The sequence below is a fragment of the Mizuhopecten yessoensis genome, unplaced genomic scaffold (genome assembly GCF_002113885.1).
Source record: "Mizuhopecten yessoensis strain PY_sf001 unplaced genomic scaffold, ASM211388v2 scaffold9985, whole genome shotgun sequence".
NCBI classification, from domain to species: Eukaryota; Metazoa; Mollusca; class Bivalvia; order Pectinida; family Pectinidae; genus Mizuhopecten; species Mizuhopecten yessoensis.
The window spans coordinates 200,776-219,494 of record NW_018408321.1 but is presented as its reverse complement, the minus strand read 5'-3'; the positions used below and the strand labels follow the sequence as shown (position 1 = coordinate 219,494).

The following is an 18,719-nucleotide window of genomic DNA, read 5'->3' as shown; positions in this document are numbered from 1 at the left end:
TCTAGTGCAAAACATTCTATTAACTTAGACTCAGATTTGACGTGTAAGGAATTTACGCATGCGCAAAATATTTCAGTTCCGGTGTAAACACGTGTGTACTGTGCAAAATGTAAACAAGTGTTTCTATTCAAGATTTACAAAAATGAAAATGAAAACCGTCGCATTGATCAGGTAAATAAAAGCAGATGGAGCTATACTTAAAGATATATGTAGAACAAGCATAACATTTCTGTATAGAACTATATAACAGCAGTTATCATTCATGTCAGACAATAAAACAGAACTATATAACGGCAGTTATCATTGATTCAAGGTTCAGGATTCTCTTATGCTTATTCGTCTGATCAAGAGCCAAACGGGACATGTTGATAAATCATATAATACAAACACGTCCACGTTGAACAAATTATATTTCATTATACACTGTGTATCATATATTCAAATATCTTATATGTTTGTGATGTATTTAAGATACTGTAATTGTATATTTTGGGTAAGTCTTTGACTGCATAAGTGCACAGAATATGTTTTCATAGCTATCACGAGCCTTTGTAATCTCTTGACCATAGGGGTTCATTAAAACATCATTACAAATGTCTAAAATACATCTATGCTATACTGATATGTATCACAGCACACCTGTAGGCATTTTGGCAATAGAACAATAACAACATGGAACAGTCTACCAGAAGCAATGAACCTAAACAGCCTCAAAACATCACTGAACAACCATAACATTACCAACAGGTCCAAATTCCGGGCCTCTTTTTACAATTAGTACCATGTACATCGCATGTGTTTTAAATTAGGTCAACTTTTACAGGTCTTTCAAATAGATGATATTTCGATCCCATGTGAAGAAAGTGTAAAACTACTAGGTGTTGACATTGACTTTAAGCTCTCTTTCCATCTCCACATCAAAACCATACATAGAAAAGCCTCAAAACAACTAAATGTACTCTACAGAATTAGAAAACACCTGAGCAGACTAAATAAACTCACAATTTTCCACACCTTCATACTATCACACTTTAATTTTTGCCCTCTCTCCTGGCACTTCTGGTCGGAAACAAATGTTAAAAAAAATGAGAATATTCAGTATAGGGCACTCAGATTTATTTATGATGACTTTTCAAGCAACTACGATGATCTTTTGGCCCGGGCAAAGATACCTACTTTGAAAATTAGAAGAATGAGGCAAATGGCTATAGAAACCTACAAAATCATACACAAAACCACACCGCCATGTCTTCACAACATTGTCACACCCTAGTCTCAAAATAACAGCTTCAGATATACAATCATTTTGGACATCCCACATGTTAAGACTACTACATACAGTATAAAATCCTTCAAATATGCAGCAGCCTGTCTTTGGAATAATCTTCCTGGAAACTTTAGGACCACAACAAATTACGGCCATTTTAAATCTTTAATATCCTCCTGGAGTGAAACCAAATGTAAATGTGCAGCCTGCAAATAATAAATCACTCACCTTACTCTAACCTCATCTTCTCTTTATCCAGCCTACAGTGTCTCAATTGAAAACTTTTAATTTCAAAGCCTTGTTTTAATTTAATTTAATTTAATTAAACTTATTGATATATGGTATATGGACTTTGAGTGTTGTGAAACACTATACCTATTATCAAAGTAATATATGAACAATATGTGTGTGATATAAGTAATTGATGTCTTAATGTATTGCATTTTATGTACCATGTATCTGTATGTGTATATGTATATGTCAGTCAATAGCTCTTCAGAGCTTATGTTATTTTGTTATATACCCACCGACTCTAAATAAAATTTATCTTATCTATCTTATGTGTTATGTTTTATCAGATGATTAAATAATTTGTGCTACTTTTGTCATTATCTGTAGTGGCGGCAAGGACAGTTGCTATAACATGATCCAGTGTGTAGCAGAGGGACACGAGATAGTAGCACTAGCAAACCTCATGCCAGCTGATAAGGGTATGCATGGATACATTCTTTCTGCCATAAGCATAGGGACTATAGCAACATTAGAAATGGAATATATTTGTTTATTCATGTTTATGTGATTATACATAACAACGTTGTTTTTTTTTTATTTATAACCGCATTAACTTACTAAATTTATTCATATTTATTTCATATCTGTTTTTGCTAGGCCTTAAATAATTAAGGTGTACATGTACTATTTTAAAAAAAACAGTGATAACAAATTTCAGCCATTTGGTTAATTTTAGCGATTTTCAGCATTTTTGTGTAACAAAAATTGCACAAAAATAATTATTTTTATCAAAATAATAAGTGCTATCTAAAAATAGCTCACTTTCTAGTGCTGTTATAATCATGAAAAATAGGTTGATTATTTTGATAGAAAATTGGTAGAGAATACTGGGTGTCTTTTTAAGTCATACAGTATTTTCAGTGGTTTACAATAGCAAATATATAATGTTAGCTAATGAAACAAAAATAAAAAGTGGTTTAGCATCTCCAGCACACACACAGGCATACACACATAGGGAGATATTTGCCAGGTGGCATAGGACTATTAGTTAGCGACTGATAAGGCAGCTCCTGCGAATTCCTCAAAATTGTATTGATTAATGTATATGCTAATTGTATTAATTGTATATCTATGTACTGTAAAACGCTTTAGAGTTGCTTATGTTAGCTAGATGAGGCGCTATATCAAATGCTGTATATTTATTTATTTATTTTATTTATTTAGCATACAGGATGGTACCTTTTCACCAAAAATGTTTTGTTATGTTAAAGTGAAATGTAAGAGTATGCAATTCAAGCATCAGTTACTGAGATATCACAGTTAATGTCAACCAGATTCAATACAGCCTACAACAACATCAGCAACAAACAGAATTCAATATAACACACAGGGATAAGTTTTGTTATAATGCAAAAAACATTGAAACCAGTAAGTAGTGACAAAGTTGTTTCTCAGATGAGATGGACAGCTACATGTATCAGACTGTGGGCCACCATGCTGTAGATCTGTATGCTGAAGCCATGGGCCTGCCTCTGTTTCGACACATTATCCAGGGGGTGGCCAAGGAGACCGGGAGTGACTATGTCCCCACCCCTCAAGATGAGGTTGAGGACCTGTTTATATTACTACAGAAAGTTCAGGTACATGTCTGACAAGGCATTCAGTTATTGGAATTTAATTGTTGGAAAATACATCAAATTATTAGGAAGATATTTTTCGTAGAATAAATTCAAATTTGAAATAAAAGGAAAATAGATATTTTAATTCTACTTGGTCACTATAGCTCATCTCATAAACGGTAATATATTATATATATCTAAAACAACACACATGTACATCTGTCTACAGTTTAGTGTAACTGGCAGTTGTACAATACTGGACAAGTGTTTGGAAGGCAATTAGGGAACAACATGCTCAATTACTATCATAGAATTATCATTAAATGTAATATTTCATATGTGGCTATCTGGTGTGTGATTTTTAAATCTTTAATACAGAAAGAGATTGAAGTTGAGGCTGTATCAGTGGGTGCAATATTGTCAAACTACCAGAGAGTTCGTGTGGAGAATGTGTAAGTACAATTAATAAACATAACGTCTTACATTGTTGCCATTCCCTGTATCAATTTCATACAGTGAATGAAATTGTTTATACTTTGTTTAATTTTAATAATTGGAGGAACATTTATTTCATTTTTTTTTTTTAATTTTCTATTGAATATCCAGATGTCAGAGACTGGGTCTTACATCATTGTCATATCTATGGCGACGGGACCAAGCAGAGCTCCTCAGTGAGATGATTGGGTGTGGAGTAACAGCTGTCCTTATCAAAGTTGCATCTCTGGGTAGGGACTGCTTCTTATTGTAGCTGTTTGTTGTTGACAGTTTAGTCAGACACTATAGCAAAATGTCACTAAAGTAAAACCTGTTCATGCAAACCACCTCTATTAGGAGACCGGTCTACCTGTGCTAAGAGGCCACTTTTAATGTTCCCCATTATTATTATTATACGATATGATTTGAACTTGTCTTAAAGAGACCACCTGTGCTAAGAGGCCACTTTTAATGTTCCCCATTGTTATTACTTTAATATGATTTGAACTTGTCTTAAGAGACCACCTGTGTTAAGAGACCACTTTTTGAACTTTCCAAGGCTGGTCTCATATCAACATAGTTTGATCGTGTATACACTGGTTTCAGTTATGTACTGTGCTGTCTATGTATCAAAAACTTCTTGTCTGGATGTTTATTGCTGTTTGATGAATTCCAGGTGATTGATAATTTAATATTGTACTTTATTTGTGTTTGGTGTAGGTTTGGATCCCCAGAAACACTTAGGAAAAACTTTAGCAGAGATGCAGCCTGAATTACTTAGAATGGTAAAAAACATTTCCTGTTTTGTTATGTCTTTAATTTGCAACAAATAAAACCTGCTTACTCATCAAGAGAATAAAACCGTTCTCGTGCTCAAAACTCAGATTCTGTGCTCAAGCTCAACTCCTTGTTCCAGTTAAAGATTATTCAAATTTTCTCAATTATTTAGGGGAACTTCGAAGAGACATGAATGAAGCAAAAGACAATTAATTTTATTAATTAATTATTTTATTAATTTCAATAATCTTTCAATGATTTATTTTCATCTTAAACAAATCATGTTATTTTATGATTGTTATAAAACAAAAATCAATAAATATTCATATTGTAAACAGTCTTAACTAATGACATGTGTTTATCTGTTGTTTGTACTTTTATTATCTTGGATATTAACATTATAATAAAGCTTGTTGTAAAACTACTGATCATAAAACTTATGTCTATTGGGTTTGTAGCACACCAAGTTTAAGCTGAATGTTTGTGGTGAGGGAGGGGAGTATGAAACCTTCACGCTGGACTGTCCACTGTTTAAAAAGAGGATTGTGTTGTAAGTTTGAATTGTTTATTCCAGATATCTTTATATCATCATGAGGTTCTAAAGCACTTAAATTTTATATTTTTATTTGCAGGATCATCCAAATGTTGAAAAAAATTAAGTCGTAAGAAATTGATTCTATATTGAAACAAGGTCATGATATTTTGCATGCTCATTCAATAAAAAGGAGAGACCCTGCTGATAATGGCCAGTGATTATTTGTCACTTATGACTTCACAATGTTAATACATCACAATCACTGGAAATCATATCCCCTTGTATTTTGAGTACTATGAATGTAATTTAACATTTGTAGCTTCTAATAAAGTAAGTACATTGGAAAAATAAATACAGATGCATGTTACGATCACAGGGACAACCCAGAAATGGTGATCCACTCTGACGATGCATTTTCACCTGTGGGGTATCTGAATCTGAGGACAGCACACCTGGAGGACAAACAGACAGTCAGTACTCACAATTTTAGAAACACATTGAGGTTATTGACGGATGTGTCAGGAAATATATCCAGAAAATATTGGAGTTAGTTCCCTTTTATCTATGAATATATTCTGATTAATATAAATTTGAGTGAGTTTAAGCTTGAGGAATTAAGTGAAGTCTTCAAAATGAAGAAGTAAGTAAATGTGTTTAGATCATAGACTTCGAAAAAAATAAGCCAATTAAATGATTAAGACCTTTTTTATCCATATTTCAACTGTATTCAAAGCAAATTTGATACAATGTAGCTGTAGTATTGTATATAAGTTTTACAAAAGAAGGCATTGCCACTCAGGATGTTGAAATGAGCCAGCATCAGAGGGTGCAAGGTTTGGAAATGAGGAGAAGTAGGGATGTGTACCATGACCTGCTTCGTGACGGGGAGGTTGACATGTGTGGGGATGTGTCGGGTGACATGGACGAAGGGCTCAACACTCACGTCAGTAATAACGACATCTTACCTGGTGAGGAAATCAGTCATGTTTTGTACACCGGTAGTTAAAACATTTTTTATATAAATTTAAGGTTATACATTAACATATAACAAAATGAAGAAATTTGACATGTAAATCACCATTAACTTTTAATATGAACAATATTGTGAGTTGAAGTAACCTTTGTCTCCATATGATACTGTATAAATCTGACATGTCTCACTTTTGACACTGTACAAGTCAAATAACCTTTAAATACATCCGCTTCCACTTGATCAACACAAGTACATTCAGCAGATTCAGATTAATATTCTATTGGATCCAGTTGAATTCAGTGAATTTTCAAATGAAAACAGTTTAAAATATTTTTATGAAAAGAAAAAGAAAAATAACAATGAATCCATTTAATCATTTCAAAAGTTTAAAACCATTTTATTTAATATTTAAAAAATGCCCCAAAAAGGACAGAAAAATATATAAAAATATGTTATCTTATATATTCCAGATGAGTTTAAAATGTGTATTAAAACTGCTGGTGAAAATCTATGGGTGACAGGTGTGGTTGCTAGGGACAACACAGACATACAGGAGGCCACCAAGGCAGCAATGGACCAGGTCAAAGGTCAGCTTTACAACCTCAGTCCTCTCTTAATTGTAACATTTACCCATTTGTACTTTACACTATATCAAGTACAAAACAACCATAAATTATTTGCAAACATGTAAACAAAACAAAAACGGTTAAGCACACATCAACAACACAAGGTTTGTCAAAGTACTGCAAAACAGCAAAAGTTTTGACCCACAAGTATAAGTACTGCACAGCATTAAATGTGCTTATCATTGCAATTTCATGTACCTGTATGTTATCACCGGAGTATGATTACAAGTGTATAATTAGACTTAATTTATTACATGTGCCTGATTAACTGTGTGTGATCACACATACCTATATATGATAGCCTGTATGTGAGTACCTGTATGTGAGTACCTGTATGTGAGTACCTGTATGATTACCTGTATGATTACCTGTATGATTACTTGTATGATTATCTGTTATATAGTATTGCATGTCTTTGCTAGCTGCGGTGTCCGGTGTGGGTAAGGACTGGGACATGTCTAAAATGGCCTTGGTCTGTCTGTATGTACAGAGAATGGAGGACTTCGCCAGAGTCAACTCAATCTACAAAACTTACTTTCGGCTAAACCCACCTGTCAGGTAGGTAGGGATTTTCCTCAGCAGATTTCCATTAAAATAGACATCAATTTGAACTAGTCTTACTGGCCTTGATCAGCCACTGTGTTTAGAGTGTAATTTATTGATCACCTCCATCTTAAGTGAGTGGTATGTTACATTGGAAGGGCTAAGTGTCCCCTCCTCTATCTTTAGTAAGTGTTATATTGGAGAATTGGTTTCCGATCTCCTCCTCTCGTTTCGTGAGTGGTTTATTGGAGAATGGGTTTCTGATTACCTCCTTCAGGGAGTGGTATAAATATGTATTTTATAGATATGTATATAAGTAGTAATACTGCTGTATTCAGTTATTACAATATTTTTCAGAGTTTGTGTTCAAGCATCACTTCCACAGAACATCGCCTTACTCCTGGACTGTTATGGTAGTAAGGCAGCAAACCGAGATACCATGCATGTTCAGGGGATATCTCACTGGGCGCCGGCAAACATAGGACCCTATAGTCAGGCTGTCACTGTAAGTACCCAACATAGGACCCTGCATTCAGGCTGTCACTGTAAGTACCCAACATAGGACCCTACAGTCAGGCTGTCTCTGTAAGTACCCTACATTGGACCCTACAGTCAGGCTGTCACTGTAAGTACCCCACATAGGACCCTACAGTCAGGCTGTCACTGTAAGTACACAACATAGGACCCTACAGTCAGACTGTCACTGTAAGTACCCAACATAGGACCCTGCAGTCAGGCTGTCACTGTAAGTACCCAACATAGGACCCTGCAATCAGGCTGTCACTGTAAGTACCCAACATAGGACCCTACAGTCAGGCTGTCCCTGTAAGTACCCAACATAGGACCCTACAGTCAGACTGTCACTGTAAGTACCCAACAAAGGACCCTTCAGTCAGGCTGTCACTGTAATTACCCAACATAGGACCCTGCAATCAGGCTGTCACTGTAAGTACCCAACATAGGACCCTACAGTCAGGCTGTCACTGTAAGTACCCAACATTGGACCCTACAGTCAGGCTGTCTCTGTAAGTACCCTACATTGGACCCTACAGTCAGGCTGTCCCTGTAAGTACCCAACATAGGACCCTGCAGTCAGGCTGTCACTGTAAGTACCCAACATAGGACCCTACAGTCAGGCTGTCACTGTAAGTACCCAACATAGGACCCTACAGTCAGTCTGTCTCTGTAAGTACCCAACATAGGACTCTACAGTCAGGCTGTCTCTGTAAGTACCCAACATAGGACCCTACATTCAGGCTGTCACTGTAAATACCCAACATAGTACCCTACAGTCAGGCTGTTACTGGAAGTACCCAACATAGGACTCTACAGTCAGACTGTCACTGCAAGTACCCAACATAGGACACTACAGTCAGGCTGTTACTGTAAGGACCCAACATAGGACCCTCCAGTCAGGCTGTCACTGTAAGTACCCAACATAGGACCCTACAGTCAGGCTGTCACTGTAAGGACCCAACATAGGACCCTACAGTCAGGCTGTTACTGTAAGTACCCAACATAGGACCCTACAGTCAGTCTGTCTCTGTAAGTACCCAACATAGTACCCTACAGTCAGGCTGTCACTGTAAGTACCCAACATAGGACCCTACAGTCAGACTGTCACTCATTGTTACTAAAATGAAACATAAAAAGTATGTTATCATATGATATTTTAACTCAGGCTTGGCATTGTCTTTTACATCAGGTAGACAGCAGGATCTTCATAGCAGGTCAAATTGCCATGGTGCCAGGCTCATTGAAAATGATACAGGGAGGCATTGCCATTGAAAGTCGCTTGTCTTTGCGCCATGTTGGACGTGTCCTGGGTGCCCAGTTTCCTGGCTGTGACCTGAGGCATGTGGTGACTGTTGTCTGTTACATCACCTCACATCGCTACATAGATACCGCCAGGCGGGAGTGGATCAGAGCTCGACAGTCTTGTTATGAGGTGGGCATCATAGACTAGTTAATAGACTTGTTATGAGTTGGGCATCATAGACTGTAGTTTATATACTTGTTATGAGGTGGGCATCATAGACCAGTTTACATACTTGTTATGAGTTGGGCATCATAGACTGTAGTTAATATACTTGTTATGAGGTGGGCATCATAGACTGTAGTTAATAAACTCGTTATGAGGTGGGCATCATAGACTGTAGTTTACATACTTGTGGCGAGGTGGGCATTAGGGGCTACAGTGTACATATTTGTTATGAGGTGGGCATTAGGGCTACAGTGTACATATTTGTTATGAGGTGGACATTAGGGGCTACAGTGTACATATTTGTTATGAGGAGGGCATTAGGGGCTACAGTGTACATATTTGTTAAGAGGTCGGTATTAGGGGCTACAGTGGACATATTTGCTATGAGGTTGGCATTAGGGGCTACAGTGTACATATTTGTTATGAGGTCGGTATTAGGGGCTACAGTGGACGTATTTGTTATGAGGTTGGCATTAGGGGCTACAGTGTACATATTTGTTATGAGGTCGGTATTAGGGGCTACAGTGTACATATTTGTTATGAGGGGGGTATTAGGGGCTACAGTGTACATATTTGTTATGAGGGGGGTATTAGGGGCTACAGTGTACATATTTGTTATGAGGGGGGTATTAGGGGCTACAGTGTACATATTTGTTATGAGGTTGGCATTAGGGGCTACAGTGTACATATTTGTTATGAGGTCGGTATTAGGGGCTACAGTGGACGTATTTGTTATGAGGTTGGCATTAGGGGCTACAGTGTACATATTTGTTATGAGGTTGGCATTAGGGGCTACAGTGTACATATTTGTTATGAGGTTGGCATTAGGGGCTACAGTGTACATATTTGTTATGAGGTCGGTATTAGGGGCTACAGTGGACGTATTTGTTATGAGGTTGGCATTAGGGGCTACAGTGTACATATTTGTTATGAGGTGGGTATTAGGGGCTACAGTGGACATATTTGTTATGAGGTTGGCATTAGGGGCTACAGTGTACATATTTGTTATGAGGTGGGTATTAGGGGCTACACTGTACATATTTGTTATGAGGTGGGCATTAGGGGCTACAGTGGACATATTTGTTATGAGGTGGGCATTAGGGGCTACAGTGTACATATTTGTTATGAGGTCGGTATTAGGGGCTACAGTGGACATATTTGTTATGAGGTTGGCATTAGGGGCTACAGTGTACATATTTGTTATGAGGTGGGCATTAGGGGCTACAGTGGACATATTTGTTATGAGGTTGGCATTAGGGGCTACAGTGTACATATTTGTTATGAGGTGGGTATTAGGGGCTACAGTGTACATATTTGTTATGAGGTGGGTATTATAGACTTGTTAAGTTTACATATTTGTTATGAGGTGGGAATCATAGACTAGTTAAGTTTACATATTTGTTATGAGATGGGAATCATAGACTAGTTAAGTTTACATATTTGTTATGAGGTGGGCATCATAGACTATAGTTAAGTTTACATATTTGTTATGAGGTGGGCATCATAGATTATAGTTAAGTTGACATATTTGTTATGAGGTGGGCATCATAGATTATAGTTAAGTTGACATATTTGTTATGATGTTGGCATCATAGACTATAGTTAAGTTTACATCTTTGTTATGAGGTGGGTATTATAGACTAGTTAAGTTGACATATTTGTTATGATGCGGGAATCATAGACTAGTTAAGTTTACATATTTGTTATGAGGTGAGCATCATAGACTATAGTTAAGTTTACATATTTGTTATGAGGTGGGCATCATAGTCTAGAGTTAAGTTGACATATTTGTTATGAGGTTGGCATCATAGACTAAAGTTAAGTTGACATATTTGTTATTAGGTGGGCATCATAGACTATAGTTAAGTTGACATATTTGTTATGAGGTGGGCATCATAGACTATAGTTAAGTTGACATATTTGTAAGAAGGTGGCATTATAGATTGTAGAAACATATTTGTGAGGAGGTGGGCATCTTACACTATAGTTTACATATTTGTTAGGAGGAGGGCATCTTACACTTTAGTTTACATATTTGTAAGGAGGTGGGCATCTTACACTTTAGTTTACATATTTGTGGTGAGGTGGGCATCATAGCTGTGGTTTTTTGTTATGCGGTGGACATCATACAGTATGATTTACATATGCTATGAGATTGGCTTCAGAGGTAATGGTTACTGTCTAGAGGTAATGGTTACTGTCCAGAGGTAATGGTTACTGTCTAGAGGTAATGGTTATTGTCTAGAGGTAATGGTTACTGTCTAGAGGTAATGGTTACTGTCTAGAGGTAATGGTTACTGTCTAGAGGTAATGGTAACTGTCTAGAGGTAATAGTTACTGTCCAGAGGTAATGGTTACTGTCCAGAGGTAATGGTTACTGTCCAGAGGTAATGGTTACTGTCTAGAGGTAATGGTTGCTGTCAAAAGGTAATGGTTACTGTCTAGTGGTAATGGTTACTGTCCAGAGATAATGGTTACTGTCTAGAAGTAATGGTTACCGTCCAGAGGTAATGGTTACTGTACAGAGGTAATGGTTACTGTCCAGAGGTAATGGTTACTGTCTAAAGGTAATGGTTACTGTCTGAAGGTAATGGTTACTGTCTAGAGGTAATGGTTACTGTCCAGAGATAATGGTTACTGTCTAGAAGTAATGGTTACTGTCTAGAGGTAATGGTTACTGTCCGGAGGTAATGGTTACTGTCTAAAGGTAATGGTTACTGTCTAAAGGTAATGGTTACTGTCTAGAGGTAATGGTTACTGTCCAGAGATAATGGTTACTGTCTAGAAGTAATGGTTACTGTCTAGAGGTAATGGTTACTGTCCGGAGGTAATGGTTACTGTCTAAAGGTAATGGTTACTGTCTAAAGGTAATGGTTACTGTCTAGAGGTAATGGTTACTGTCTAAAGGTAATAGTTACTGTCTAGAGGTAATGGTTACTGTCTAAAGGTAATGGTTACTGTTCAGAGATAATGGTTACAGTCTAGAAGTAATGGTTACTGTCTAGAGGTAATGGTTACTGTCCAGAGGTAATGGTTACTGTCCAGAGGTAATGGTTACTGTCCAGAGATAATGGTTACTGTCTAGAGGTAATGGTTACTGTCAAGAGGTAATGGTTACTGTCTAGAGATAATGGTTACTGTCTAGAAGTAATGGTTACTGTCCAGAGGTAATGGTTACTGTCTAGAGGTAATAGTTACTGTTCAGAGATAATGGTTACTGTCTAGAAGTAATGGTTACTGTCTAGAGGTAATGGTTACTGTTTAGAGGTAATGGTTACTGTCTAGAGGTAATGGTTAATGTCCAGAAATAATGGTTACTGTCTAGAGGTAATGGTTACTGTCGAGAGGTAATGGTTACTGTCTAGAGATAATGGTTACTGTCTAGAAGTAATGGTTACTGTCTTGAGGTAATGGTTACTGTCCAGAGGTAATGGTTACTGCCTAGAGGTAATGGTTACTGTCTAGAGGTAATGGTTAATGTCCAGAAATAATGGTTACTGTCTAGAGGTAATGGTTACTGTTTAGAGGTAATGGTTACTGTCTAGAGGTAATGGTTAATGTCCAGAAATAATGGTTACTGTCTAGAGGTAATGGTTACTGTCTAGCGGTAATGGTTACTGTCCAGAGGTAATGGTTACTGTCTAGAGGTAATGGTTTCTGTCCAGAGGTAATGGTTACTGTCCAGAGGTAATGGTTACTGCCTAGAGGTAATGGTTACTGTCTAGAGGTAATGGTTATTGTCTAGAGGTAATGGTTACTGTCTAGAGGTAATGGTTATTGTCTAGAGGTAATGGTTACTGTCTAGAGGTAATGGTTTCTGTCCAGAGGTAATGGTTACTGTCCAGAGGTAATGGTTACTGCCTAGAGGTAATGGTTACTGTCTAGAGGTAATGGTTATTGTCTAGAGGTAATGGTTACTGTCTAGAGGTAATGGTTTCTGTCCAGAGGTAATGGTTACTGTCCAGAGGTAATGGTTACTGCCTAGAGGTAATGGTTACTGTCTAGAGGTAATGGTTATTGTCTAGAGGTAATGGTTACTGTCTAGAGGTAATGGTTTCTGTCCAGAGGTAATGGTTACTGTCCAGAGGTAATGGTTACTGTCAAGAGGTAATGGTTACTGTCCAGAGGTAATGGTTACTGTCTAGAGGTAATGGTTACTGTCTAAAGGTAATGGTTACTGTCTAGTTATGTGAGCTTCAGTCAGTGTACATTACCTGTTCCTATTCCAGAGTAATGACACTGTTGACTGTGAAGATGTTGTATGCAGTCCCTCCGTAATGTGTGTTGTCATACCCTACTTACCACGTGATGCCAAGGTGGAGTGGCAGGTCACTGCCTTCACACCGGGGTTAGAGGTCAAAGGTGAGAGCATCTGAATTAAATGGTAAATGAACATATATATTTTGAATTCTAAATATTTATCATCTTGTGTCTGCTTTGTGCGTTGAACCAAAAATACTGCATAATTATGAGACAAAAAAGCATCAGCATAAACCAGATTGACTCCCAATAGTTTTCAGCAATTGCAATGTTCATTTTTGCAAGCTTTCCTTAGAGTCATCTATATGTGTATTCTTTTCTAAGTACTTCTACATATTAAGTATGGGAAAGAATGTATCGGTGTTGAATGTTTTAGTTCAATTTAAATTTATTATTTGTAATAATATATTCACTATTATTTTGTAAGATAAATTCCTTTTGCTTTAAATGCTTTAAACAAAACATCACACAAATTTCTTACCTTTTAATAAAAAAAAAATGGACCTGTGATTGTTCCTTTGTGAAATAAGATCCTAACAAATTAGGCTTCAGAAGTCAATATAAGTACATTCCTCTCCTCAAAAATAAACTATTTGAGATTGAAATGTTTATTATTATTGAGTTCATCAAAAGTAAACATAAACAATGATCTTATTCAGATGTTATTCTAAATATATTTGGAGTATTTTCAATCAGGTTTTAGTACTGTGCATTCACTAACATACCATTTTGTGTGTACCACTTACATTGTAGACACTAGTGAGAACTGTGTATGTGGGGACTACACCAGCACCACTAGACGTGTCACTTCCTGTGGGGATATCCCAGGGTCCTCCTGTACAGGATACACAGGTAACTCCAAACTGTCCCACAGTGGATACACAAACTGACACAATGTACCGTCTCTCTGAGAACATACTGTTGAGTTAACATGTGTCTGCTGTTAATGGCTAATATAGGACTTTAAAAATGTAAATGAGTTTTGTCTCAAATCTTATCTAATTTTACTGAACTCACAAAATCATTCCAGCAAAGCTCAAGATAATATTCCATGCTTGACTACCAATCTAGGTTGTCCAAATTTGATTTTCCTATGTATCACAGCAGCAGACGTCAGTGGTATATTTCAGTAGTTGTGAATACCAGGTAGGTTATTATATCAAAAGTGATACTGTTACATTTTACAAGCTTAATAAAATAAAGGAACCATGGAAATTAGTTGGATTTGTTTTCATCACAATGTTAAATAAAAGGAAACAAATATAGTGGGATACCACCTCTCACAAATGACAAAGGGAGATAATTAGCTGTAGAAGCAGGTTTTGTCACTGCTCCTACATCATGGACATGATTTATACATAGCTCAGATTTAAAATTAAGAGAGGAGGATTGATGGAAAATTATGCTGTCATAACATTATGCATTATAGAGATGTTATGCAGGTACTATAGGCTCTTTTCCTGTTTGGATATCATATTGCCTGAGCAGACAGGTAATAGAGCTATAACAGGTACTGATAATATAAGTTGAAAAGGTATTCTGCTGATAACATGGGCTCACATTACCTGTTTGGATATTATATATTGCCTGAGCCAACAGGTAATATAAGCTCTTGGTATCTGCATAAAACCTGTAAAACTGCATAACCTATTGAATGAAGGAAAACAAAAATGGCCATTTTCCTACCACTTATTCTGCTCAACCAGGCTCTAACCCCACCATAGTGAATACTCAAAATTTTCACTAGCCTTGAATTTTGAAGATCTTTTGTGGTGTGACAAACTCTTGATATGTTACATAAATGTTATTACAACATGATAAACCTATAATGTTTCTGACATAAAAAAAAATTCTGATGTTTCAGACACCAAATCCCTGTCACTGCCAGTGAACATGGAGGCTGCTGTGAGATGTATGTGTAAGTGCTACAGAGCCGTTACATCATCTCAGTCCCCCTCAGATGGGTGTGTGCCACCACTGAGAATATTCTACAGGTCGTCACAGTTCAGCTATGCCAAACTTTGTCAGGGTAAGTCATGAAGTAATGTTTTATAACAAGGGTACTACTCCATGACCGGTGTCAGCCGCTGTACCCTAAGCTGCTGCATATGCTGGATCATACTTAGAGTGTAGCTGCGACTTGATCTTATAAAGGAGCTGAAACAGAAAGGGCGCACCTTAAACACTGTATTGTGATGTCAAACTGTATTCCTTAACTACAGTAAGGTCTGATAAATAAAAAGAAAAGTATTAATAAAAAAATCATCATTACATATGACCGTTTTAAAGTGGTAATTGTAATTAATAAAAAGGTTGAGTTGGGGGGGAATTTAAATTGACAATTGATGTCTTATTTCGAAAACTTATTTCCATTAAATAGCTGTATCATTTTCAAGGTTCTGAATACTTTCTCAAACCTTTGGCCATTACTGGCATATTGAAATTATATGTAATGTTACTGAGTAAAAAGAAAAGAAACCTGATTACATAGATCTTATAATCTAATTTTATTCAAAGATGGTATATGTAAGGGGTTGAAAAAGCAGCTAGGCCTATATCAGTTCTTTCCTTAACATACATGTAGAAGAAACATGTTTTTGAAATATCAAAAGTCTTTTGGTTTTCTTTCTGATCGAAAAATGTTACTTACCACTGTATTTAAAGTACTGGTTACATGAAATTGTAAAGTGCAGGCTAGCACCCATCCAGCCAATGACCACGCTAGACATTGCTGAAGTAGTGCGAGTCCCAGGGTTGTACCACATCTCTGGAAAAGCTAGCTTGTCAGTGAGGCAGTATTTCCCCCTCTGCTTGGCTGTTACCTTTGAGAAGTCCTATCCCAGGACTTGGCCTGTAACAATGCGTCTTCCCTAACCACTGGGAACTGACCATACATGATAGCACAGGGCCTCCACTGTCACCAAATAAAATGGGGGGGGGGGGGCAACCATCCCGCCACTGTACAGGCTCAACGTTGCTGAACAAGTGAGCAAGTTCCAGGGTTGTACCACATCTCTGGAAAAGCTAGCTTGCCAGTTAGACAGTATTTCACCCTCTTAATCCTTAGATTTTTTTACAAAATTGTACATGTCTGCAAAAATACATATTGAGGTATCACCTTGGTGAATTGTCTGTCTGTTGTATTTTTCAGCATTCACTACTGTTTTACAAGAAGGAGAGCCAGTGAACTTTGCCCTAGTACCAGTGTCTGATCTTCCTTCCAGTCACTCAGTGTTTAGTTACTGTCAATGATTGTTCTTAAAGAAATTTACTGTTATTTCTAAATGAAATTAAATGTTGAAAATAAGTGAAAAGAGATGAACAAAGATTTCTGTCTGTATGTGTTCAAGTGTTTGAGCAAGTTATGTATAGCTACATGTACTACACTGAACAACTGCATATCTTCAAAGAGTCAGATTCAAATGTTTGAACAAGAACTGCACATCCGCCGAGGGACTTGTTGCTGCACAGACAACCATCCAGGAAAACATCCAGTTAACAAATAGCATTTCAGAGGAAGACATTTTGAAGAAAGAATTCTTGTGAAATAGGAATTGATGAACATCAAAGTGATATAGTTGTGAGACATCATGTTGTTCTTGAGGAATGAACTCAGTGCTCCCATCCCTGGCATTCCTCATGCAGATGCTGGGCCAATAAAAACCAATTGAAATGGCTTATCAATTGAAGACAGTTTCAAATAAACCCCATTTTTGTCTGGCTGTGATCAAGGTGCGAAAGCAAGACTAAAGGGTCGCTTTTTCTGGCAATGGCAACATCAAACTTTAACCATCAGCACAACGTTGTCATGGTCATCGTTACCTATTGATAAATCTGCTACTACAGTCTGACTCATGTAGTCCTTGTGGAATCCGTCTGCTGGGTAACACCGAACTTCGCTAAACTCCTTGCACGGACGTTGGATCTCCCACTCCCTGTATTAAGCTGCAATGTTCATTTTTTAAGCTGTTCTGAAAAGGACCATGTACTGGGGCATTCCAAGTTATGGTTTGCACACTGCATCACATTGAATGCTGTGGATGCAGAGTTTACAAAATTGCTGTGGAAATTAAACTAAACTAAGCCAAACTATGAATGCCTATTGAATTGAATTTATTTTTTTCCTCATTCTTTTTTTGTGAGGGAGTTGTGGGGGAGTCTTAATACAAGTATGGTGTATTGAAGTTGTTTTTAAATTTCTATTTTTTTTCAACTTATTTGATCAAAATTAAATGGAAAGATTTATTCTCATATAAATGAATAAAAATGAGAATAGGATATTGTTTTATGATGGGTGCAATAAAGGATTTTATTTTATCTTAATTTGTTTCATTCATTCTAGATAACTGTTTAAAATAACAAAGAAAATATAATCAATTTCATAATGCTTTCATTTTCTTTCTCGATTTATTCAATGATGGACAAAGTGGACACAGTAAGACATGTCATTCCACGGAAATCTTATTACTGGTACTATAGTTGACTATTAACCATGAGGCAAAGTCATGTGGTTGATGTATGGTATGGGTCAAAGATGTTCAGGCAAATACATGACACTGACACTCTCATGGGGGCAAACATTTAAAAAACTTGCTGAACCATTTCCACTTAGTGTCATATTTAGCCTCTAGATTCTTGGGTAGAGGAAAAGAAAGTTTGTTTAAAGGCTTGCAAAGGTCATATGACTTCTGACCTTGACCTTCTTAAATGAAAATTACCTTCTACAGAACTATAGTCAAGATATATGGCTGTGCAGCTTTCTGGTACTATAGATCAGACTAAGATGAACAGCCTTGACCATCTTTCAAGGCTGCCAGAGTCAAACTGTGTTCAAAATGAAACAAGACACCTGGATTATGAAATATTAGTTTCAGTAGCTGTGCATGTACTTAATATGATCTTTAATGCAAATATGGAAACTGTGGTATTGCAGACAAAATGATGTTGGAACATGGCTAACATGTTATATGATATACAATATAGGAAACAAAGCCTACATAAATCTTCTCTAGTTTATAATCAGTTTGTAAGAACCCATGCTACTTCTTGCTGTGTTCAGATTTATCCTACAACAACGTTTACTTAGCTTCATTATGTATCAATAATACTTTAGTCATGATAATCTGATTGTGTTTAGAATGATCAACATGTAATCTGTTGGAATGACGAACCTAGGGTTAAGAGGATGCAAACAAGGGAGATAATCCCTGTGACACGCATGAATTTACCAGATTACAAGATTAAATATGCCAACACAGTAATAACCTTGACCTGTATATGAGATGGACACTTAAAAGGACTTAAGTGATTAGGCTAAGCCAGCTCTCTGTGTGATCTATTGATGCTAGTATACTGGAGGTCATGTGATTGATAAAACCAATTAAAACCTGGTATGTCACTGTTGTATCCATCCAACCACATTCAATATAG

The 18,719-nt window shown here is 36.9% G+C and overlaps 1 protein-coding gene across 1 annotated transcript; it reads left to right on the top strand.

Annotated features, from left to right (window-relative positions):
- Positions 1-74: 74 nt before the first annotated feature.
- On the top strand, positions 75-17,589 carry LOC110459198 (diphthine--ammonia ligase-like). The gene is made up of 17 exons (XM_021511339.1): positions 75-171; positions 1,886-1,977; positions 2,954-3,138; positions 3,496-3,569; positions 3,724-3,842; positions 4,312-4,376; positions 4,827-4,918; positions 5,280-5,373; positions 5,703-5,871; positions 6,347-6,463; positions 6,925-7,060; positions 7,403-7,550; positions 8,751-8,993; positions 13,259-13,391; positions 14,043-14,141; positions 15,154-15,318; positions 16,441-17,589. Exons 1-17 carry the CDS (start codon positions 143-145, stop codon positions 16,539-16,541), a joined length of 2,061 nt encoding a protein of 686 aa, XP_021367014.1. The 5' UTR covers positions 75-142; the 3' UTR covers positions 16,542-17,589.
- The last annotated feature ends 1,130 nt before the right edge of the window (positions 17,590-18,719 follow it).